The 18,725-nt window shown below is 39.2% G+C and overlaps 1 protein-coding gene across 1 annotated transcript; it reads right to left on the reverse strand.

The window, feature by feature from the left end:
* Positions 1–1,438: 1,438 nt before the first annotated feature.
* Positions 1,439–2,350, reverse strand: LOC140070006 (olfactory receptor 5AS1-like). Its single transcript, XM_072116338.1, has one exon. The coding sequence runs from the start codon at positions 2,348–2,350 to the stop codon at positions 1,439–1,441; it is 912 nt and encodes a 303-aa protein (XP_071972439.1).
* Positions 2,351–18,725: the final 16,375 nt, after the last annotated feature.

Raw genomic sequence — 18,725 nt, forward strand, 5'->3', positions numbered from 1 at the left:
TGAGCAGGGGCACCACATTGTGGAGCACGGGTGTACCCCCGCAATCCTGGACGTGGATCGCGGGGGCTCCCGTAACAAAGTGACTGTTTTTAGTGGTGCAGTGTGAAGATATGCTTAGTGGAGATGAAGACAACAGGTAGAAATTTCGACCATGGCCAGGAGAAGTCATAATGAAGTTCTATTCCTGATGGAGCAAATCATATCCTGTCAGGTTACTACTGACTGACCTACTAGTTTGTGAGACATCTCTCTGAATATGGAGATCAGGGATAGGTTGCGATTGGAAGAGGGGGCTAGAATTAACCCTGATTATATCATGTTTACATTTTTTTTCGTATATATGTAAAAGACCCTTGTCTCAAAATGTATATAGAAAAAGCAAAAAAACAGAGCATGGGGCCTCGGGTAATAGTTCCCATGCTCCAGATAAGGTCAGTATTTTGGTCATGAAAACAATAGGAATAATGGGCTCTAATAAGGTGCTAATACTCAATGGGGGTCATTTACTGAGGGCCCGATTCGCGTTATCCCGACTTGTTACCCGAATATTTCCGATTTGCGCCGATTTCCCCTGAATTGCCCCGGGATTTTGGTGCACGCGATCAGATTGTGGCGCATCGGCGCCGGCATGCACCCGACGGAATTCGGGGGACGTGGCCGAACTAAAACCCGACGGATTCGGAAAAACCGCCGCATTTACAAAAAAAAAGTGTCGCGAAACTTGCACTTACCTTCACTAGGAATAAGCCGGTGAACTTGAGTGCATTTCGGCGGACTTCAGTGCAACAGCGCCACCTGGTGGACGTCGGAGGAACTACCTTAGTGAAACCCGGCCGGACCCGAATCCACTGCAGAGAACAAGCCGCTGAATCTGCCCCAATATGCACAATACAGGCTAACCGAAACGCATCATTGGACATTTTATTCTATTTGCTTGCTGGAGTTGAATCAGTTTTTACATCTGATGTTGATACTCCTATTTTGAGTTTAAGCGCCCCATTAGAGCTCATTGGGTCACATTTACTTAGAAACTTCACTAAAAGTGCTCTTTACTTTTAAAATTCTGGGTGCAACACATTCATTAAGAACGTGCGCCAGAAATCATGAAACTGATGCTTTCCTGCATTGGCCCAACGGAGTTCACTTTTTCGTGGTGCACCTGAACAAGGATATGGGAATTTTAAACATATTAATTTGGGATCTGACCTGGGACATGTTTAAACACTGCCCTTTGGGACATGGTGGGAGTGATGCACCCAAGGTATAGTCTTTCTGAGGAACCTTCTCATTATTCCTGTGCCTTAAGAAAATGGTTCAACCACTCACCACTAACATGGATAGTGTCTAAAAACATCACAACAAAGGCAAAACCATGGACTTCTAATGGTAAATTGAAAAACGACTCTTTCCTTTATTTTCCCAAGAGTTGGATTTAAGTTCACAAACTAGAAAGTTTCATTTTGATTGTGTCTTTAACGTCCTTGTTCCTTATGCTGTAGATGATGGGATTAATCATTGGTGTTACAACTGTATATATGATGGACACCGTCTTGTCTGCAGTCCGAGGTTTCATGTACATGAAGATGATAGTCCCATAGAACATAGACACTACTGTGAGGTGGGAGGCACATGTGGAGAAAGCTTTCTCTCTTCCTTGTGAAGAGCGGATCTTGAAGACATTGGAGATGATGTGGATGTATGAAATCAATGTCAAGAAGAAAGAACACAAGGTAATGAACTGGGCAGTAACGGTGATGGCTATTTCATTTGGACGTGTGTCTTTGCAGGAGAGTCGTAAAAATGGAGGCATCTCACAGAAGAAGTGGTTGACATGATGGGATTTGCAAAATGGTAATTGGAAAGTTAGGGGAACATGAACGCTGGCAGTGATGAAGCCCACACCCCAAGATATGGAGGCTAATAATATACACATCTTCATGTTAATGATGGTTTGGTAGTGCAATGGTCTACAAATGGCAGCAAATCGATCATAGGCCATGACAGCAAGAATGATGCATTCCGCGGCTCCTAAAGCCATATGGAAATACATTTGAATTGCACATCCCACCAGAGAAATACTCCTGTCCTTGGATAAAGTATTCATTAGAATTTTAGGAACAATGGTGGAAGAGAAACAGATGTCAATCATGGAGAGATTACTCAAGAAGAAGTACATGGGTGTCTGTAGCTTTGAGTTGATCCTCACCAAAATGATCAGTAGAAAATTTCCTAACAATGTCATCAGATACATGATCAGAAACACACAAAAGCAGATGCCCTGAAGATAGAGGACATTAGACAGACCGAGGAGGTAAAATCTTCCTGAAGATGTTTGATTTAAGTTTTCCATTAGATCTACTGTAGCTGGTGAAGAGCGGTCAAGATGTGAATTAATTAAAGGTTTCCATTGCTAAATTTCTAGTTTGCTTTTCAACCCCTCCCTAATGGACAATAATCTGCAAAAAACTTAGAGTGCAGTATACAAGCAGGGGTGTAACTAGCGGGGTAGAAGCCACATCAGCTGCTATGGGGCCCAGAGAATCTAAAAGCCCTGACTAGAAACTGAAGGATGGAGGAGGCTACAGTGTTAGGCTACATTCACACTGCCGTTGCCCACACGTACCATACCGTAGCGGGCAACGGCAGTGCACGGGGAGAGGAGGAGGAGGTGAGCGCAGCTCACCCCGCCCCTCTCCATAGGGATACATGGCACATGGGGCCTTATTACGGGTAAAGATAGGACAGGTCCTATCTTTTTCCCGGGTACGGAGCGGTACGGTGCCGCACGTGTGCAGCACCGTACCGCTCCCGTATGTCGCCGTGCGCCCATTGCCGTCTATGGGGGATGTATATCGGCCGTATATACGTCGGTCATATATATGTCCCCCATACTGTAGTGTGAATGTAGCCTTATACTGTATTTCGTCTGCTCAGGGAAGATAAGTCGGGGGATGGGCAGGTAATGCAGGTCCTGGCATGGAAGCTTTCATCCTGCTGTCTTCCTTCTCAGTGTGCCCAGCAGCCTTTACAGATGGCCTTCTTCTCTCACCTTCTCTTCTCTCACCCTACTCTTTTCTGACCTTCTGGCCCCTTAGATGGGTTAATCTGTAGCTTTACTATGTGTGTATGAAGTGCAAGTGCTGAGCCTTCCATGTAATGGACATGTTTACAGTATTAAGCCCAGTGTATAACATGTATGTGCAGAGCTATATGTGTAATGTATACTGGGCAGTGCTCAATAGGTAATGTGCAGATGCAGAACTGTAAAATATGCAGGTGCAGAGCAGTATGTACGTATGTGTGTAAGTAGTAGTGTAAGTAATTAAGTGTATATGGCGGATGGTATAAATGTATGTGTATATGAATGTATACATTTGTTACGAGTGTATAAAAATATGAGCGCATACATGTTAATATATAAGTGTATGAATGTATTTGTTTGTGAGTGCATACATGTGTGTATATGAGTGAATGAATATATGTATATGAGTGAATGAATGTATGTATAGATGTGCATATAAATAAAAATAAACAACAAATAACATACTTATATCTTATATGTGACTGAGTTTTGTTTGGAGGGGTTCTCCTGCTACAGAATATCGGCCACCTTCTAGTAGGATCGGTCATCACCATGAGATGGGTGGTGGGAAAAAAACAATAAAAACAATAGGCAGTGTGTCTGCTCCTGTCTCTGCTCTGTGTGTGGCGAGGGTGGTGGAAGCCTATCCTATATCTATCCTATAGAAAGTATGGATAACTTTAAGGTTCAAGGTTTTCCAGCAACACAGCAGGTATAGGGGGGGGGGGGGGCTACAATATTACACAGCACAGGTGTCATATACATCCTATACAAAGCACAGACATTATACACTTCATGGCGTATATCGTGGCACAGCCATCATACACTTCTGCGTTGGCACAGACATTTGTATTACATACGTTAAAAGAATCAGATGTGCAGCACAAACATTACACACATGAGACGAAAATCATGAACATCAAACATATCAAATACACATCACGCACATGACTTAGAAAGCAGAAGCATCATAAACATCAGATTCACAACAATAACAATATACACATCACATATATTATATACATCAGGTGCGCACTGCAGACATCTCATACATCAGCACCGGTCAGGTATCATAAACTTCATACACATAGCACATGACATGATAGATATCAGATGCACAGCCCAAACATTATACATCAACATCTCTATTAAAGTCAATTTAAGGAAAAAGTCTAATATATTATTAGAATTATATTTATGTAGAAAATAAAATTTAAAAAAATCACTTACCTTAAAAAACAAACTGCTTGATTAATGACCGCACTTGATGACATTCAAAAATGGTGTCTGCCCATATATGATCAGCGCGGTGTTATACTGGCAATGCCTCCTCGTATATATTGAGCCAACATCAACTTTTGGTCCCAGCTGTATAAGACTGAAGAAAGGTTGTGAAGTTTCTGGATATTTCCCCTAGAGATATCAAACTTTTCTAAATGTTTCACTAAGTTAAGTTTTGATAAAGTTTCACAAGTTGTACTTAGAATTTATCGACTTTATCAAATATTTTGTTCGTTACTATCAAAATCTACTATTTAAATCTCTAATATTGCAAATATCGTTTCACATATTACACTAGCTGTAGATCCCAACACTGCCCGGGATAGGAAATAACAGCTCTGAGCTATAACAAAATAGAATGGGTTAACAAAAAATATTTTATATGTATCCATCTCTCTCTGACTGTCTCTCTTTGACTCTCTCTGTGTCCCCGTCTCTGACTGACTGTCTCTGACCTTCTATGTCAGAGACTGTCTTTGACTGTCTCTTTCAGTGACTATCATTGACCATTTCTATCTCCGACTTCCTATGTCTTTGACCATCTCTGAGTGAATGTCACTTTAAGTCTCTGACCATCTCTGTTGTTGACCATCTCTGAGTGACTATCACTTACCATTTCTTTCAGTGACTTTAACTGACTGTCTCTTGCAGTGACTGTCACATACCCTCTCTTTCAGTGACTGTCTTTGTCCGTATCTTTCAGTGACTGTCAGTGACCGTCCCTTACAGTAACAGTCAATTACCGTCTTTTTCAAAAACTGTGACTAACTGTCTCTGTCTCCAACCTTCTCTGTCTTTGACCACCTTTGAGTGACTGTTGTTGACTGTCTCTTTAAGTGACGGTCTCTGACCATCTCTTTAAATGACTGTCACTGACCGGCTCTTTCAGTGACTGTCACTGACTCTCTTTCAGTCACTGTCACTGACTGGCTCTTGAAGTCACTGTTACTGACCATCTCTGACCTTCCCAGTCTTTGATCGTCTTTGATTTACTGTCTCTGACCGTCTCACTGACCCTCTCTTTCATTGACTGTCAGTGACTGTCTCTGTCTCTGACCTTCTCTGTCTTTGACTGTCTCTGAGTGGCTGTCTTTTTAAGTCAATGTTACTGACCATCTCTGTCTCTGACTTTCTCTGCCTTTGACAGTCTCTGAGTGACTGTCTCTGACCGTCTCTTTCAATGATTGTCTCTGACCGTCTCTTTAAGTGACTGTCACTGACCGTCTATTTCCGTGACTGACACTGACTGTCTCTTTCAGTTACTGTTACTAACCATCTCTTCCAGTCACTGTCACTGACCGTCTCTTTTAGTGACTTTCTCTGACAGTACCTTTCAGTGACTTTCTGAGACCGTCTCTTTCAGTGATTGTCAATGATCGTCTCTTTCAGTGACTGTCTCTGTCACTTTTTCTTTGCCCATGGCAACCGATCAGAGCTCAAGTTTCATTTTTGCAGAGCTGTTAAAATAAATAAATAAATAAATAAAATTACAGCTGATCTCTGAATGGTTTCCATGAGCAACTGGAGCAGTTTTACCTCAGACATTTCTGATAAATGTCCCTCTATCTTTATTTCTATCCATCTTACCACATACATAAGCGTCTCTTTGCCTATAGTAACCAATCAAAACTCAGAGCTCATATTAATGACCTGTGGCAAAACAGCAATCAATCAAGGCTCAGCTTCTAACTGGCACAGCAATAGCAGACAATGGCTCCTGTATATGGTGACTAATAATTTTAGAAAGCGCAGGGTGAAAATTTTGTCTCGAAACTGAATCTATGACGTTCCCTGACTTACAGAGACTTGCTGTTCCAAATTTGGTTATTGTAAATGTGACGGTGCAGATTCCTTTAGTGGACATACATACACACATACCCACCAGACACATACACACACACATACATTCAGCTTTATAGGTTAGATTAGAATTATGTATATAATATATTTAATTATAAAACTTTTTATTTTTAATCCCATAAATAAAAGCTAAACAGGTTGACAGGAAGTGGAGATCCAGGGTGAATATATCCCCCCCCCCCCTAAAAAAAGACTTTCTAATTATTCCTGATATCCGCACCATATTATTTCCTCCAAAGCATGAAGAAACTCTGATGATATATATGATGGGTGTCATGGTAGCCCCTCCAGGCTTGATCATCTCACAGTTACGTGGGCACCTGCAGATCCTTCCTGCCCCTATCTTTACTCCTTCAGCAGATCCAAACAACTGGTGATGTTATCCGACTCTTGGCAATGTGTGTGTGGTCCTCAGGCAAGATATTTTCATTTCTCTTGTCTCTGGAGCTCATTGAGGACTTGTTTTTTTGTACTGTGCCGTACAATTTGTATTAAGTGCAAGAACATTTACCTAATGAAGCAGAGATTTAGATATCAATTTAAGCTCTAGCATGGTGCTTGAAAAATATGAATATATGTGGCAAAAAAAATTTGTGAAAATAACAGGTAATTTATGAACAATTAACCAGATTAACATATACAGTATATAGTCAAATAAGTGTGGTGAGAAATGATATGCAATTATTAAGACAACCCCTATAAAGGCCTATAGAGTAGTGGTTCTATAGGTGGTGACTACAGACCATTTATCTGTTCTAATACTTTTTGGCTGTTGTTTTGGTCACTTTTGCATATTGTCATTGTTTTTAACCTTTTAGGTAGCATGAGACACTGTCTACAACCAATAAAAGTTGCTAAGGTAGTGCAGCTCATGGAGGATGCCCCATCAATGTGAGCTGTGACAAGAAGAGTAGCTGTGTCCAGTGTCCAGAGCATGGAGCAGATACCAGGAGACCGATCAGTAGAGTAAGAGACATGATTGAACATTAATCTACAGACTGTCCAGGAATTGACCGATGCTTTAATCCAGGTCTGGGAAGAGATCCGTCATCAGAACATCTGCCCTCTAATTGGGAGCATGGCCAACCGTTGTAGGGAGGTCATATAGGCACGTGGGGGCCACACACACCACCGTGCCTCATTTCCTTGTCTTGACGCATTTCCACTGGATCAGCCAGAAATTAGATTTTCCACTTTGATTTTGAGTAGTAATCTTGGCTGAATCTTGAATAGGTGTTTTGAGCATTTTGGGGCACATTTACTTACCCGTGCCAATCGCGATCCAGCGGCGGGTTCTTCGGCGCTGATTCGGGTTCTGCCGGGATTCACTAAGGTCCGTGCGCCGATATTCACCAGGTGTCGCTGCTGCGCCGAGGTCCGCCGGAGTTCACCTGCTTTTTTCTGGTGTATGTGAGTGCTTGATCTTGCGACACAAATGGATTTTTAAATTCCGTGATTTTTACGAATCCTTCGGGTTGTCCGGTGGCCACGCCCCCTGATTTCTGTCACGTGAAAGTTGGCGCGATTGCGCCACAATCCCGTGAAATACAGCGCAAAGCGGAAATATTCGGGAAAAACCCGACGGATTCCCGGCTGCGGACCCTTAGTAAATGTGACCCTTTGTCTACACATAAGCAGCAGATTATTTTCTCTAGTATCACAAATTTTGTTGCAAGGTTTGAAATAATAGGTAAGAAAATACTGAGTAAAACTAAAGCTTATTAATTACATTGACTCCGATTCCAGCAATTACAGCAAATACATTTTTAACATTTTATTGTAATTTTCTTTTTTTTTATACTTAGAGATCCTTAACTGGTGTATCAAAACGTATCATTCCTTGAACAATAGTGCAATATATATTCATGGTAATTGGGTCTAAAGTTTTGATCTTTAATTATTTTGTTGTCTTTTAAGTCAAATATGACATTTAAACTTTTATCTCCAAAGTATTATTATTTTACCCAATTTTGTAATTTTTGCATACATTTTTTTAGTCAAATAATATCATTGTAATTCACAGATTTTTTTTTTTTAATTTTAAATGATTTACTTATTTTTAGGTAAAATGGCAACAGGGATATAAAATTTATTTCTTCAGAACAAAGAACTTTAATACTAAGAGTTATGATTCGAAACACGATAACCCGTTTGTATCCTCGTGTTGGATGATGCATCTTATACAATAAGCCGAGAGAGAAGGGGAAGAAAGGAGAAAGAAGAGAGCGGGGGCGCTCGATGTGTAGAGTCTTCGCAGAAATGGTGGTTTAGTGCCTAGGCAAAGTGTGCACTCACCTTCTTATGTTAACGCATATCATCGCATATCAGGTGGAATGAGTGCAGCCTTCAGGGTATAGATTCAGCGGAGGTTCCGATGAAGAAATAGGCAGTGAAGGGTTTCCGTTGCTTGAAACCTGGTAGACTATCCCTTTGATCTTTTTGGACAAAGACCCGGCGCACTACGTTCCAAAGGTGGTTTATTAGATAAATAAATAAAAGTGATTAAGATCAAGACGCGTTTCGGATCCGGAACGGATCCTTCTTCAGTTGGTTTTACATAGTCAGTTTGTGGACAACCATTAAATACATATTTTTTGGCGCATTCCCGGTCCCGGAGCGGGAAGCGCCATGCAGGAAAAATAATGGATGACAGGTGTCATCGATCGTAACCGTAAATAAAGGTGCATAAGTTATAATAAAAGTGACATAAAAATTGACATAATCTAAAAACAATTAATAGAATAAAAACAATTATAAATCATGATTAAATAATCAATAGTTAAAGTGGTCAGTATATATCGGTACATTACCGTTCTTCATCCGGTGTGGGATATAGAAACTACTAAGATGGCCGTCGCTGGACAAATGGAACTACAGCTACGGAAGCCTGGAGAGGTCAAATTTCAAAGACACGCATAACTGGGATTTTGAGGACGGTACTTCGTGTGCGTGCAGATGATTGGACCGGGATGTCTCACACCCAATTGCTATGGTTTAGACTACTGCAGCCTTGGGTGAGAAGTGAGAAGTAAGGTAGGTATATGGTTATATACAGAACTACAGGTAGTAAAAACGGGCTATACTAAAATAGTTTCAGTAACCTCGTTTAGACCTAGCGGTTTAAGCGTTTTTAGTTTAAACATCCAATAGATTTCCTTACGCTTGAGGATTTCAAATCTATTGGATGTTTCTTCCTCGACATGATCTATTGGGGTAATATTGTACTTGATGTTATTTTTATGTTTAATATCCATGTGTCTAGATAAACTGTGTTTGTGATTACCGTGCTGGATGTTGAACCTATGTTGATTGAGGCGGCAATGAAGAGGTTGTGTTGTTCTACCAATGTACTGTATCCCACACTGGCACTCAATGAGGTAGATTACATACCGGGATTGGCATGTCATATTGGTTTTAATATGAAACTTATCTTTGGTGTGATTGGAACGGAAAGAATCAGAGCCGTGTGTAATAACTTTACAGCATTGGCAATTCTTGCTGTAACATTTAGTCACTTTTTGGGTGCTGTCTGGGTTGGTGGTGGTGGTGCGTTTTTTCAGTTGTTTCGGTATACTTGGAGCAAGTTTTTGTTTGAGTGTTCTTGCTCTTCTATATGTGAATTTGGGATTCTCTGAAATGTTCTTCTCTAAATATGGATCGTTACGTAGAATATGCCAATGTTTTCTGATAGCAGCTTCTATTTCTTTGTGGTTGTTCGTGTATGTGGTGATAAATCTAATCTCTGAATCCCTGTTGTCCCCATCGTTCTTCTTTTTCCTTTTCCCTTTTTCTGTAGGTTGTAGGCATTCTGCTTGGGAATATTTGCTGGCCCGACTTTTGGCGTCCTTTATTAGTTTTTTCGGGTAGCCTTTTTCAGCGAACCTGGTCTCAATGATTTTAGCTTGTTCTTTAAAAGTGATGTTGTCAGTGCAGTTTTTTCTTATCCTTAGAAATTGGCTATAGGGTATGTTGTGTAACCATTTTTTATGATGGTTACTCTTGAAATTGAGATAACTATTAGTGTCCACTGTTTTAAAATATGTTTCGGTTCCATTGTGTTTGATAATTAGGTCTAAAAATTCAATTTTTTCTTTTTGGGCATTGAGGGTTAGTTTTATGCCCCAGTTATTTTTATTTATTTCCTCAAAGTATTCTTCGAGTGTTGTTTTTTCACCTTTCCAGATCATAAACAGGTCATCTATAAACCTAAAATATGTGATAAGGTGACCTTTATGTAGTTCCTTCGGGGTGATGTATAGATCCTCAAATACTCCCATAAAAATATTGGCATATGAGGGAGCCACTTTGGTCCCCATGGCCGTACCCCAAATCTGATGGTAGATGGTGTTACCATATTCAAAATAATTGTTCTGGAGTATAAACTGTAGACATTGTATTAGGAATATCCTTTGTTCCTCTTTAATTAGTGCATCCTTTTCTAAGGTTAGTTCTACACATGTTAATCCGATGTGGTGGTCAATATTGCTATACAAATGTAATACATTGTAACAAACCAATAATCATTTTGCCATGTTACTTGTTGAAGTTTCTGAATGAGGTCCCCTGAATCTTTAATGTGACTGGGTAAATTAATCACATAGGGTTGAAGGAATAAATCTATATAATGTGATAGGTTGCTGGTGAGACTCTGAACATTAGACACTATCGGGCGACCGGGTGGTATTATAGGATTCTTGTGTATCTTAGGGAGGTGATAAAAGTATGGCTTATTAGGTTGGATGATTGAAATGAATTTCTTCTCTTTTTTTGTTTAGATATCCTTTTAAGTAAGCTGTTTTAATTAGATTATTAAAATCCTTGTTGATGGTAGAGAAGGGGTCTCTAGTAATTTTTTCGTAGTAATTAGGATCAGATAAGATATTTAGAGCTTCTTTATGGTAGTCCTCCCAATTTTGGATGACCAACCCTCCACCCTTATCTGCGGCTCTTATAATAATGTTCGTATTGTTTTCTAAATTTTTCAGAGCTATTTTTTCAGATTTGGTAAGGTTGGTGTGTGTTCTTCTTTTCTGCGCTTCCATGTGTATCCTGCTGAGTTTACCAGGGCGTTGTTTCTTATGATCATTATTAATATTATTAAGTTCATTGGCTACCAGATCATGAAATGTTTTAATATGGTGGCCTTGGTGTTCTAATGGGTAAAAGGTTGATGGTGGGTGGACATCTTTATGTGTGTAGTCATCACGATTTGTGTCTGTCTCTTCACTATGGGTATTAGTATTGTTTTTTAGTTTAAGATCGAAATGTCTCTTGATGGTTAGTTTCCTAGTGAATTGATGTAGGTCTAGGAATAGGTCAAAATCGTTTGACATATTATCTGGACAAAAAGAAAGCCCTTTTTCCAAAAGGCTAGTTTCATGAGTGTTTAGTATATGGGATGAGAGGTTGAAAATTTTTATTTGTTGTTTATTTATTGCGGCGTTGGAATGATGGGTCTCTTTTTCTTTATATTCGGGGATAATGGACCCCCTTCTTTTTCTTTTTTTGCCTCCTCTTTTTCCTCTACGTCTTTTTTTCTTTTCTTTACTTGTTTGTTGGTTATCGGGAAAAACATTGTTATCGGTTTCATAGGGGTTTTTTTGATGTTGTGATTGGGTGGGAGAAAATCTAAAAAATCAACCTGAGGGGTGGTGGGTTTGGTGTTGTTTCTAATAGATTGTAGAAATGGTACTGAGCAATTCTGTGTGTCATGCGTGTTATCGATAATAATAGATGCGCTGCTGTTGTTAGGAGAGGGGTCCTCGTGTATAGATATATTGGAGAGGTTGAATGGATGTGGTGGATCCGTGTTGGGCTGTAATGCATTCCTATTTTTTAGGGGGGTTAAGATTTTTTGGCTGAATCTCTCATTTCTTTCCCTAATTACTTTTAATCTATTCATAAATTCACGATGTTTGGTGTTAGGTGATGAAGATTTGTTAGATAGTTCCAACTCTGGCGGGGGTGAGATGATGGATGCTCCCTTTACAGTACCAAAATCAGTTATTGGCGTATTATTTATCGGTAGGTTTGTATTTTCTAGACCATTCTCTTTGGGAGTTGTCTTGTCTCTGGTTGTTTGATATGAACTACCAGGTTCACTGGTTGAGATTTTCGTGTTGCTTGTGATATTGTGGCTAGTGTGGCCTTTACGATTCCTGTCCTGCTTGTATGAAGAATTACGGGGCTTATCTTTGTGTATGGTGGAGTTACTGTTGTGGAATGCTCTACCCATCGTGTATTTTTTGCTAGTGTTAGAACGTGTGTTGTTATCCTTCTCGCGATTGGGGGGGTTCTTAATCTTATATTGTCTGTAGTTATCGGAGTTCCTGTCCGATCTGTCACGTCCTAATTTGTGTGCTTTTTTATTTATGATAAGTTCCTCAGCTTTACTTATTCTTAAGGATATGTTTTGGCAGATGTGCTCAAAATCAGTATGGGATGAAAAGTTGTTAAGTTGTTCTAATAGTTTATGAATATTTCTTTTGCTTTCCAGGTATAAGGCTTATTTTTTATCATTTCTATGCACTTTCCCGATAATGTGTCAAGCATATTATTCCAGTCTGTGGTGTATCTTTCATCATCGGGGAATGTGGATGGAATGTTTACTCTTAACCCTCTCGGTGCTAAATGTTCTTTACTATAAATTTCTAAAAACATAATATCAATTTCTTGAAACATTTCAGTATTCATTTCCCCTTCTAATTCATGAAACAGTCTGTACATAAGTTCATAATTGACAGTTGGGGTATCATCTGTTGGACAGTCTCTGTCTTTGGGACAAGTAATCAATGTGAGTTTTTCTACAGACAATATAAGATTAAGAACCCCCCCAATCACGAGAAGGATAACAACACACGTTCTAACACTAGCAAAAAATACACGATGGGTAGAGCATTCCACAACAGTAACTCCACCATACACAAAGATAAGCCCCGTAATTCTTCATACAAGCAGGACAGGAATCGTAAAGGCCACACTAGCCACAATATCACAAGCACCACGAAAATCTCAACCAGTGAACCTGGTAGTTCATATCAAACAACCAGAGACAAGACAACTCCCAAAGAGAATGGTCTAGAAAATACAAACCTACCGATAAATAATACGCCAATAACTGATTTTGGTACTGTAAAGGGAGCATCCATCATCTCACCCCCGCCAGAGTTGGAACTATCTAACAAATCTTCATCACCTAACACCAAACATCGTGAATTTATGAATAGATTAAAAGTAATTAGGGAAAGAAATGAGAGATTCAGCCAAAAAATCTTAACCCCCCTAAAAAATAGGAATGCATTACAGCCCAACACGGATCCACCACATCCATTCAACCTCTCCAATATATCTATACACGAGGACCCCTCTCCTAACAACAGCAGCGCATCTATTATTATCGATAACACGCATGACACACAGAATTGCTCAGTACCATTTCTACAATCTATTAGAAACAACACCAAACCCACCACCCCTCAGGTTGATTTTTTAGATTTTCTCCCACCCAATCACAACATCAAAAAAACCCCTATGAAACCGATAACGATGTTTTTCCCGATAACCAACAAACAAGTAAAGAAAAGAAAAAAAGACGTAGAGGAAAAAGAGGAGGCAAAAAAAGAAAAAGAAGGGGGTCCATTATCCCCGAATATAAAGAAAAAGAGACCCATCATTCCAACGCCGCAATAAATAAACAACAAATAAAAATTTTCAACCTCTCATCCCATATACTAAACACTCATGAAACTAGCCTTTTGGAAAAAGGGCTTTCTTTTTGTCCAGATAATATGTCAAATGATTTTGACCTATTCCTAGACCTACATCAATTCACTAGGAAACTAACCATCAAGAGACATTTCGATCTTAAACTAAAAAACAATACTAATACCCATAGTGAAGAGACAGACACAAATCGTGATGACTACACACATAAAGATGTCCACCCACCATCAACCTTTTACCCATTAGAACACCAAGGCCACCATATTAAAACATTTCATGATCTGGTAGCCAATGAACTTAATAATATTAATAATGATCATAAGAAACAACGCCCTGGTAAACTCAGCAGGATACACATGGAAGCGCAGAAAAGAAGAACACACACCAACCTTACCAAATCTGAAAAAATAGCTCTGAAAAATTTAGAAAACAATACGAACATTATTATAAGAGCCGCAGATAAGGGTGGAGGGTTGGTCATCCAAAATTGGGAGGACTACCATAAAGAAGCTCTAAATATCTTATCTGATCCTAGTTACTACGAAAAAATTACTAGAGACCCCTTCTCTACCATCAACAAGGATTTTAATAATCTAATTAAAACAGCTTACTTAAAAGGATATCTAAACAAAAAAGAGAAGAAATTCATTTCAATCATCCAACCTAATAAGCCATACTTTTATCACCTCCCTAAGATACACAAGAATCCTATAATACCACCCGGTCGCCCGATAGTGTCTAATGTTCAGAGTCTCACCAGCAACCTATCACATTATATAGATTTATAGATTTATTCCTTCAACCCTATGTGATTAATTTACCCACATTAACCCCTTAAGGACGCAGCCTGTTTGCAGGTTAAGGCTCGCAACTTTTTTTTGAAATTTGACCTGCGTCTCTTTATATGGTTATAACTTTTGAACACTGTTACTTATCAAAGCGATTCTGATATTATTTTTTCCCCACATGTTGTACTTCATTTTAGTGGTAAATTTTGACTGATACGTTTTGCGTTTATTTACAAAAAAAAGAAAAAAATGATGAATTTTTAGAAAAATTTGCCATTTTCGAAATTCAAAACCACCGCGTTTTCAGGCAGATAGATTTAACACCTAAATAACTTGCAGAATAACATTTCCCATTTGTCTACTTTACATTTTCATAATTTTTGAAATGTTTGGATAATTTATTTTGACGTCACGCGGCCTACAAATCGAATAGCGATTTTCCGTATTTTCGGAATTGACTATTTTGGGGATAAATACTGTTTGAAATCAAATTTTACATATTTAGCAACAAAACCGCCTATATAACCAACCCATTTTCAAATCTGCACCCCTCAAACTATCAGAAACAGCATTTACAAAGATTGTTAACCCCTTGAGATCTTCATAGTAATTGAATCAAAATGGCGGTGAAATTTAGAATGGTCAAATTTTGACGGTTATACGTTCATCTAGCCCTAAAATTTACACATTTCCAAAAGATAAAAAGAGAAAACTCACCATAAAATTTGTTCTACAATTTCTCCTGAGTGCAGCGACCCCCCACATGTGGACATTACTTGTGTTATGGGGGCACAGCAAGGCGCAGAAGGGAAGGAGCACCCTGCAGCTGCCAGGATTTTAGTTTTCTGGTTGCCCCCTTTTGAAGGCTATAACATTTTCGCTTTTCCGTTATTTGGGCCATGTGATGGCATTTTTTTTGCGGGACGAGATGCTTTTTCCAATGTTACCATTTTGGGGTTGGTATCCCCTATTGTTGAAAATTTTGGAACTTTTTTTGAGGTCATGAGTAGAAAAGCATCAATTCTGTACTGGATTTTTTACTTTTTTTTTTTTGTGTTCACCGTATAGCCTAATAATCATGTTATCTTTATTCTATGGGTCGATACGATTACGGGGATACCAGACATGAATATTTTTTCTTATGTTTTACTAAATTTGCCAAATAAAACCCTAATGTGGGGAAAAATCTATCATTTTTGCATCGCCGTCTTCCAAGTGGCATAACATTGTTACGTTTTTGGCTACAGAGCTGGTTGATGGCTTGTTTTTTGCGGGACATGTTGTTCTTTGCAACAATATCATTCTGGAGTACATATGTTTTGTTGATCACTTTTTATTGCATTTTTAGTGGGATATAATAGGTAAAAATCATAATTTTTGGCGGGTTTTTAACGTTTTTTTTTTACGGCGTTCATCATATGGGTTCAATAGTTATTTAGTTTTATTCTATGGATTGTTACGGACGCGATGATACTATATATGTGGGGTTTGTGTTATGATTTAGACTTTTTTGAGTGTTATACGTCTCTTTATATGTTTTGGGGCTTATGGGCATTTTTAGTGATTTATAAAGTAATTTTTTATTGAAAAACATTTTTTTTTACATTTTTTACATGATCCACCATGGGATATGAACAAGCAATCATCTGATTGCTTGTTCTTGATAATACTCTGCAATACTAATGTATTGCAGGGTATTATCAGTGCCAGCCTATGCAGATGCATAGGCTGACACTTTGCCTTTAAGATGACGCCATCTTAAAGGTAAACCCTCCAGGCTTCTCTGGGGTCCCGATCGGACCCCAGAGGTGGCAAAACAGCAATCGGACCCCCCGAAAACGGTGCGGGGGGGCCGATTGTGATGTAAAGACCCCCAGAAGGCATGTTAAATGCCGCGGTCGCGTTGACCGTGGCATTTAACGGGTTAAACACCCGCGATCGGAGCCCACTCCGACCGCGGGTGTTAGCCGGGGATGTCAACGGTAGATTACCGTTGAAATCCCGCGGCTAACGATGCCGGTTCGGCTGCTATACAGCGCTGAACCGGCATCGTCTCTGCGCAGTAGCTGTACTGCGCTGAGCGCTATTCGCGGGACTCAGCAGTACAGCTACGGCGCAGAGCGCTAAGGGGTTAAAGATTCAGGGGACCTCATTCAGAAACTTCAACAAGTAACATGGCAAAATGATTATTGGTTTGTTACAATGGACGTCACAGCTTTGTATAGCAATATTGACCACCACATCGGATTAACATGTGTAGAACTAACCTTAGAAAAGGATGCACTAATTAAAGAGGAACAAAGGATATTCCTAATACAATGTCTACAGTTTATACTCCAGAACAATTATTTTGAATATGGTAACACCATCTACCATCAGATTTGGGGTACGGCCATGGGGACCAGAGTGGCTCCCTCATATGCCAATATTTTTATGGGAGTATTTGAGGATCTATACATCACCCCGAAGGAACTACATAAAGGTCACCTTATCACATATTTTAGGTTTATAGATGACCTGTTTATGATCTGGAAAGGTGAAAAAACAACACTCGAAGAATACTTTGAGGAAATAAATAAAAATAACTGGGGCATAAAACTAACCCTCAATGCCCAAAAAGAAAAAATTGAATTTTTAGACCTAATTTTCAAACACAATGGAAGCGTAATTATAACCGAAACATATTTTAAAACAGTGGACACTAATAGTTATCTCAATTTCAAGAGTAACCATCATAAAAAATGGTTACACAACATACCCTATAGCCAATTTCTAAGGATAAGAAAAAACTGCACTGACAACATCACTTTTAAAGAACAAGCTAAAATCATTGAGACCAGGTTCGCTGAAAAAGGCTACCCGAAAAAACTAATAAAGGACGCCAAAAGTCGGGCCAGCAAATATTCCCAAGCAGAATGCATACAACCTACAGAAAAAGGGAAAAGGAAAAAGAAGAACGATGGGGACAACAGGGATTCAGAGATTAGATTTATCACCACATACACGAACAACCACAAAGAAATAGAAGCTGCTATCAGAAAACATTGGCATATTCTACGTAACGATCCATATTTAGAGAAGAACATTTCAGAGAATCCCAAATTCACATATAGAAGAGCAAGAACACTCAAACAAAAACTTGCTCCAAGTATACCGAAACAACTGAAAAAACGCACCACCACCACCAACCCAGACAGCACCCAAAAAGTGACTAAATGTTACAGCAAGAATTGCCAATGCTGTAAAGTTATTACACACGGCTCTGATTCTTTCCGTTCCAATCACACCAAAGATAAGTTTCATATTAAAACCAATATGACATGCCAATCCCGGTATGTAATCTACCTCATTGAGTGCCAGTGTGGGATAAAGTACATTGGTAGAACAACACAACCTCTTCATTTCCGCCTCAATCAACATAGGTTCAACATCCAGCACGGTAATCACAAACACAGTTTATCTAGACACATGGATATTAAACATAAAAATAACATCAAGTACAATATTACCCCAATAGATCATGTCGAGGAAGAAACATCCAATAGATTTGAAATCCTCAAGCGTAAGGAAATCTATTGGATGTTTAAACTAAAAACGCTTAAACCGCTAGGTCTAAACGAGGTTACTGAAACTATTTTAGTATAGCCCGTTTTTACAACCTGTAGTTCTGTATATAACCATATACCTACCTTACTTCTCACTTCTCACCCAAGGCTGCAGTAGTCTAAACCATAGCAATTGGGTGTGAGACATCCCGGTCCAATCATCTGCACGCACACGAAGTACCGTCCTCAAAATCCCAGTTGTGCGTGTCTTTGAAATTTGACCTCTCCAGGCTTCCGTAGCTGTAGTTCCATTTGTCCAGCGACGGCCATCTTAGTAGTTTCTATATCCCACACCGGATGAAGAACGGTAATGTACCGATATATACTGACCACTTTAACTATTGATTATTTAATCATGATGTATAATTGTTTTTATTCTATTAATTG

This window comes from Engystomops pustulosus, chromosome 7 (genome assembly GCF_040894005.1).
Source record: "Engystomops pustulosus chromosome 7, aEngPut4.maternal, whole genome shotgun sequence".
NCBI classification, from domain to species: domain Eukaryota; kingdom Metazoa; phylum Chordata; class Amphibia; order Anura; family Leptodactylidae; genus Engystomops; species Engystomops pustulosus.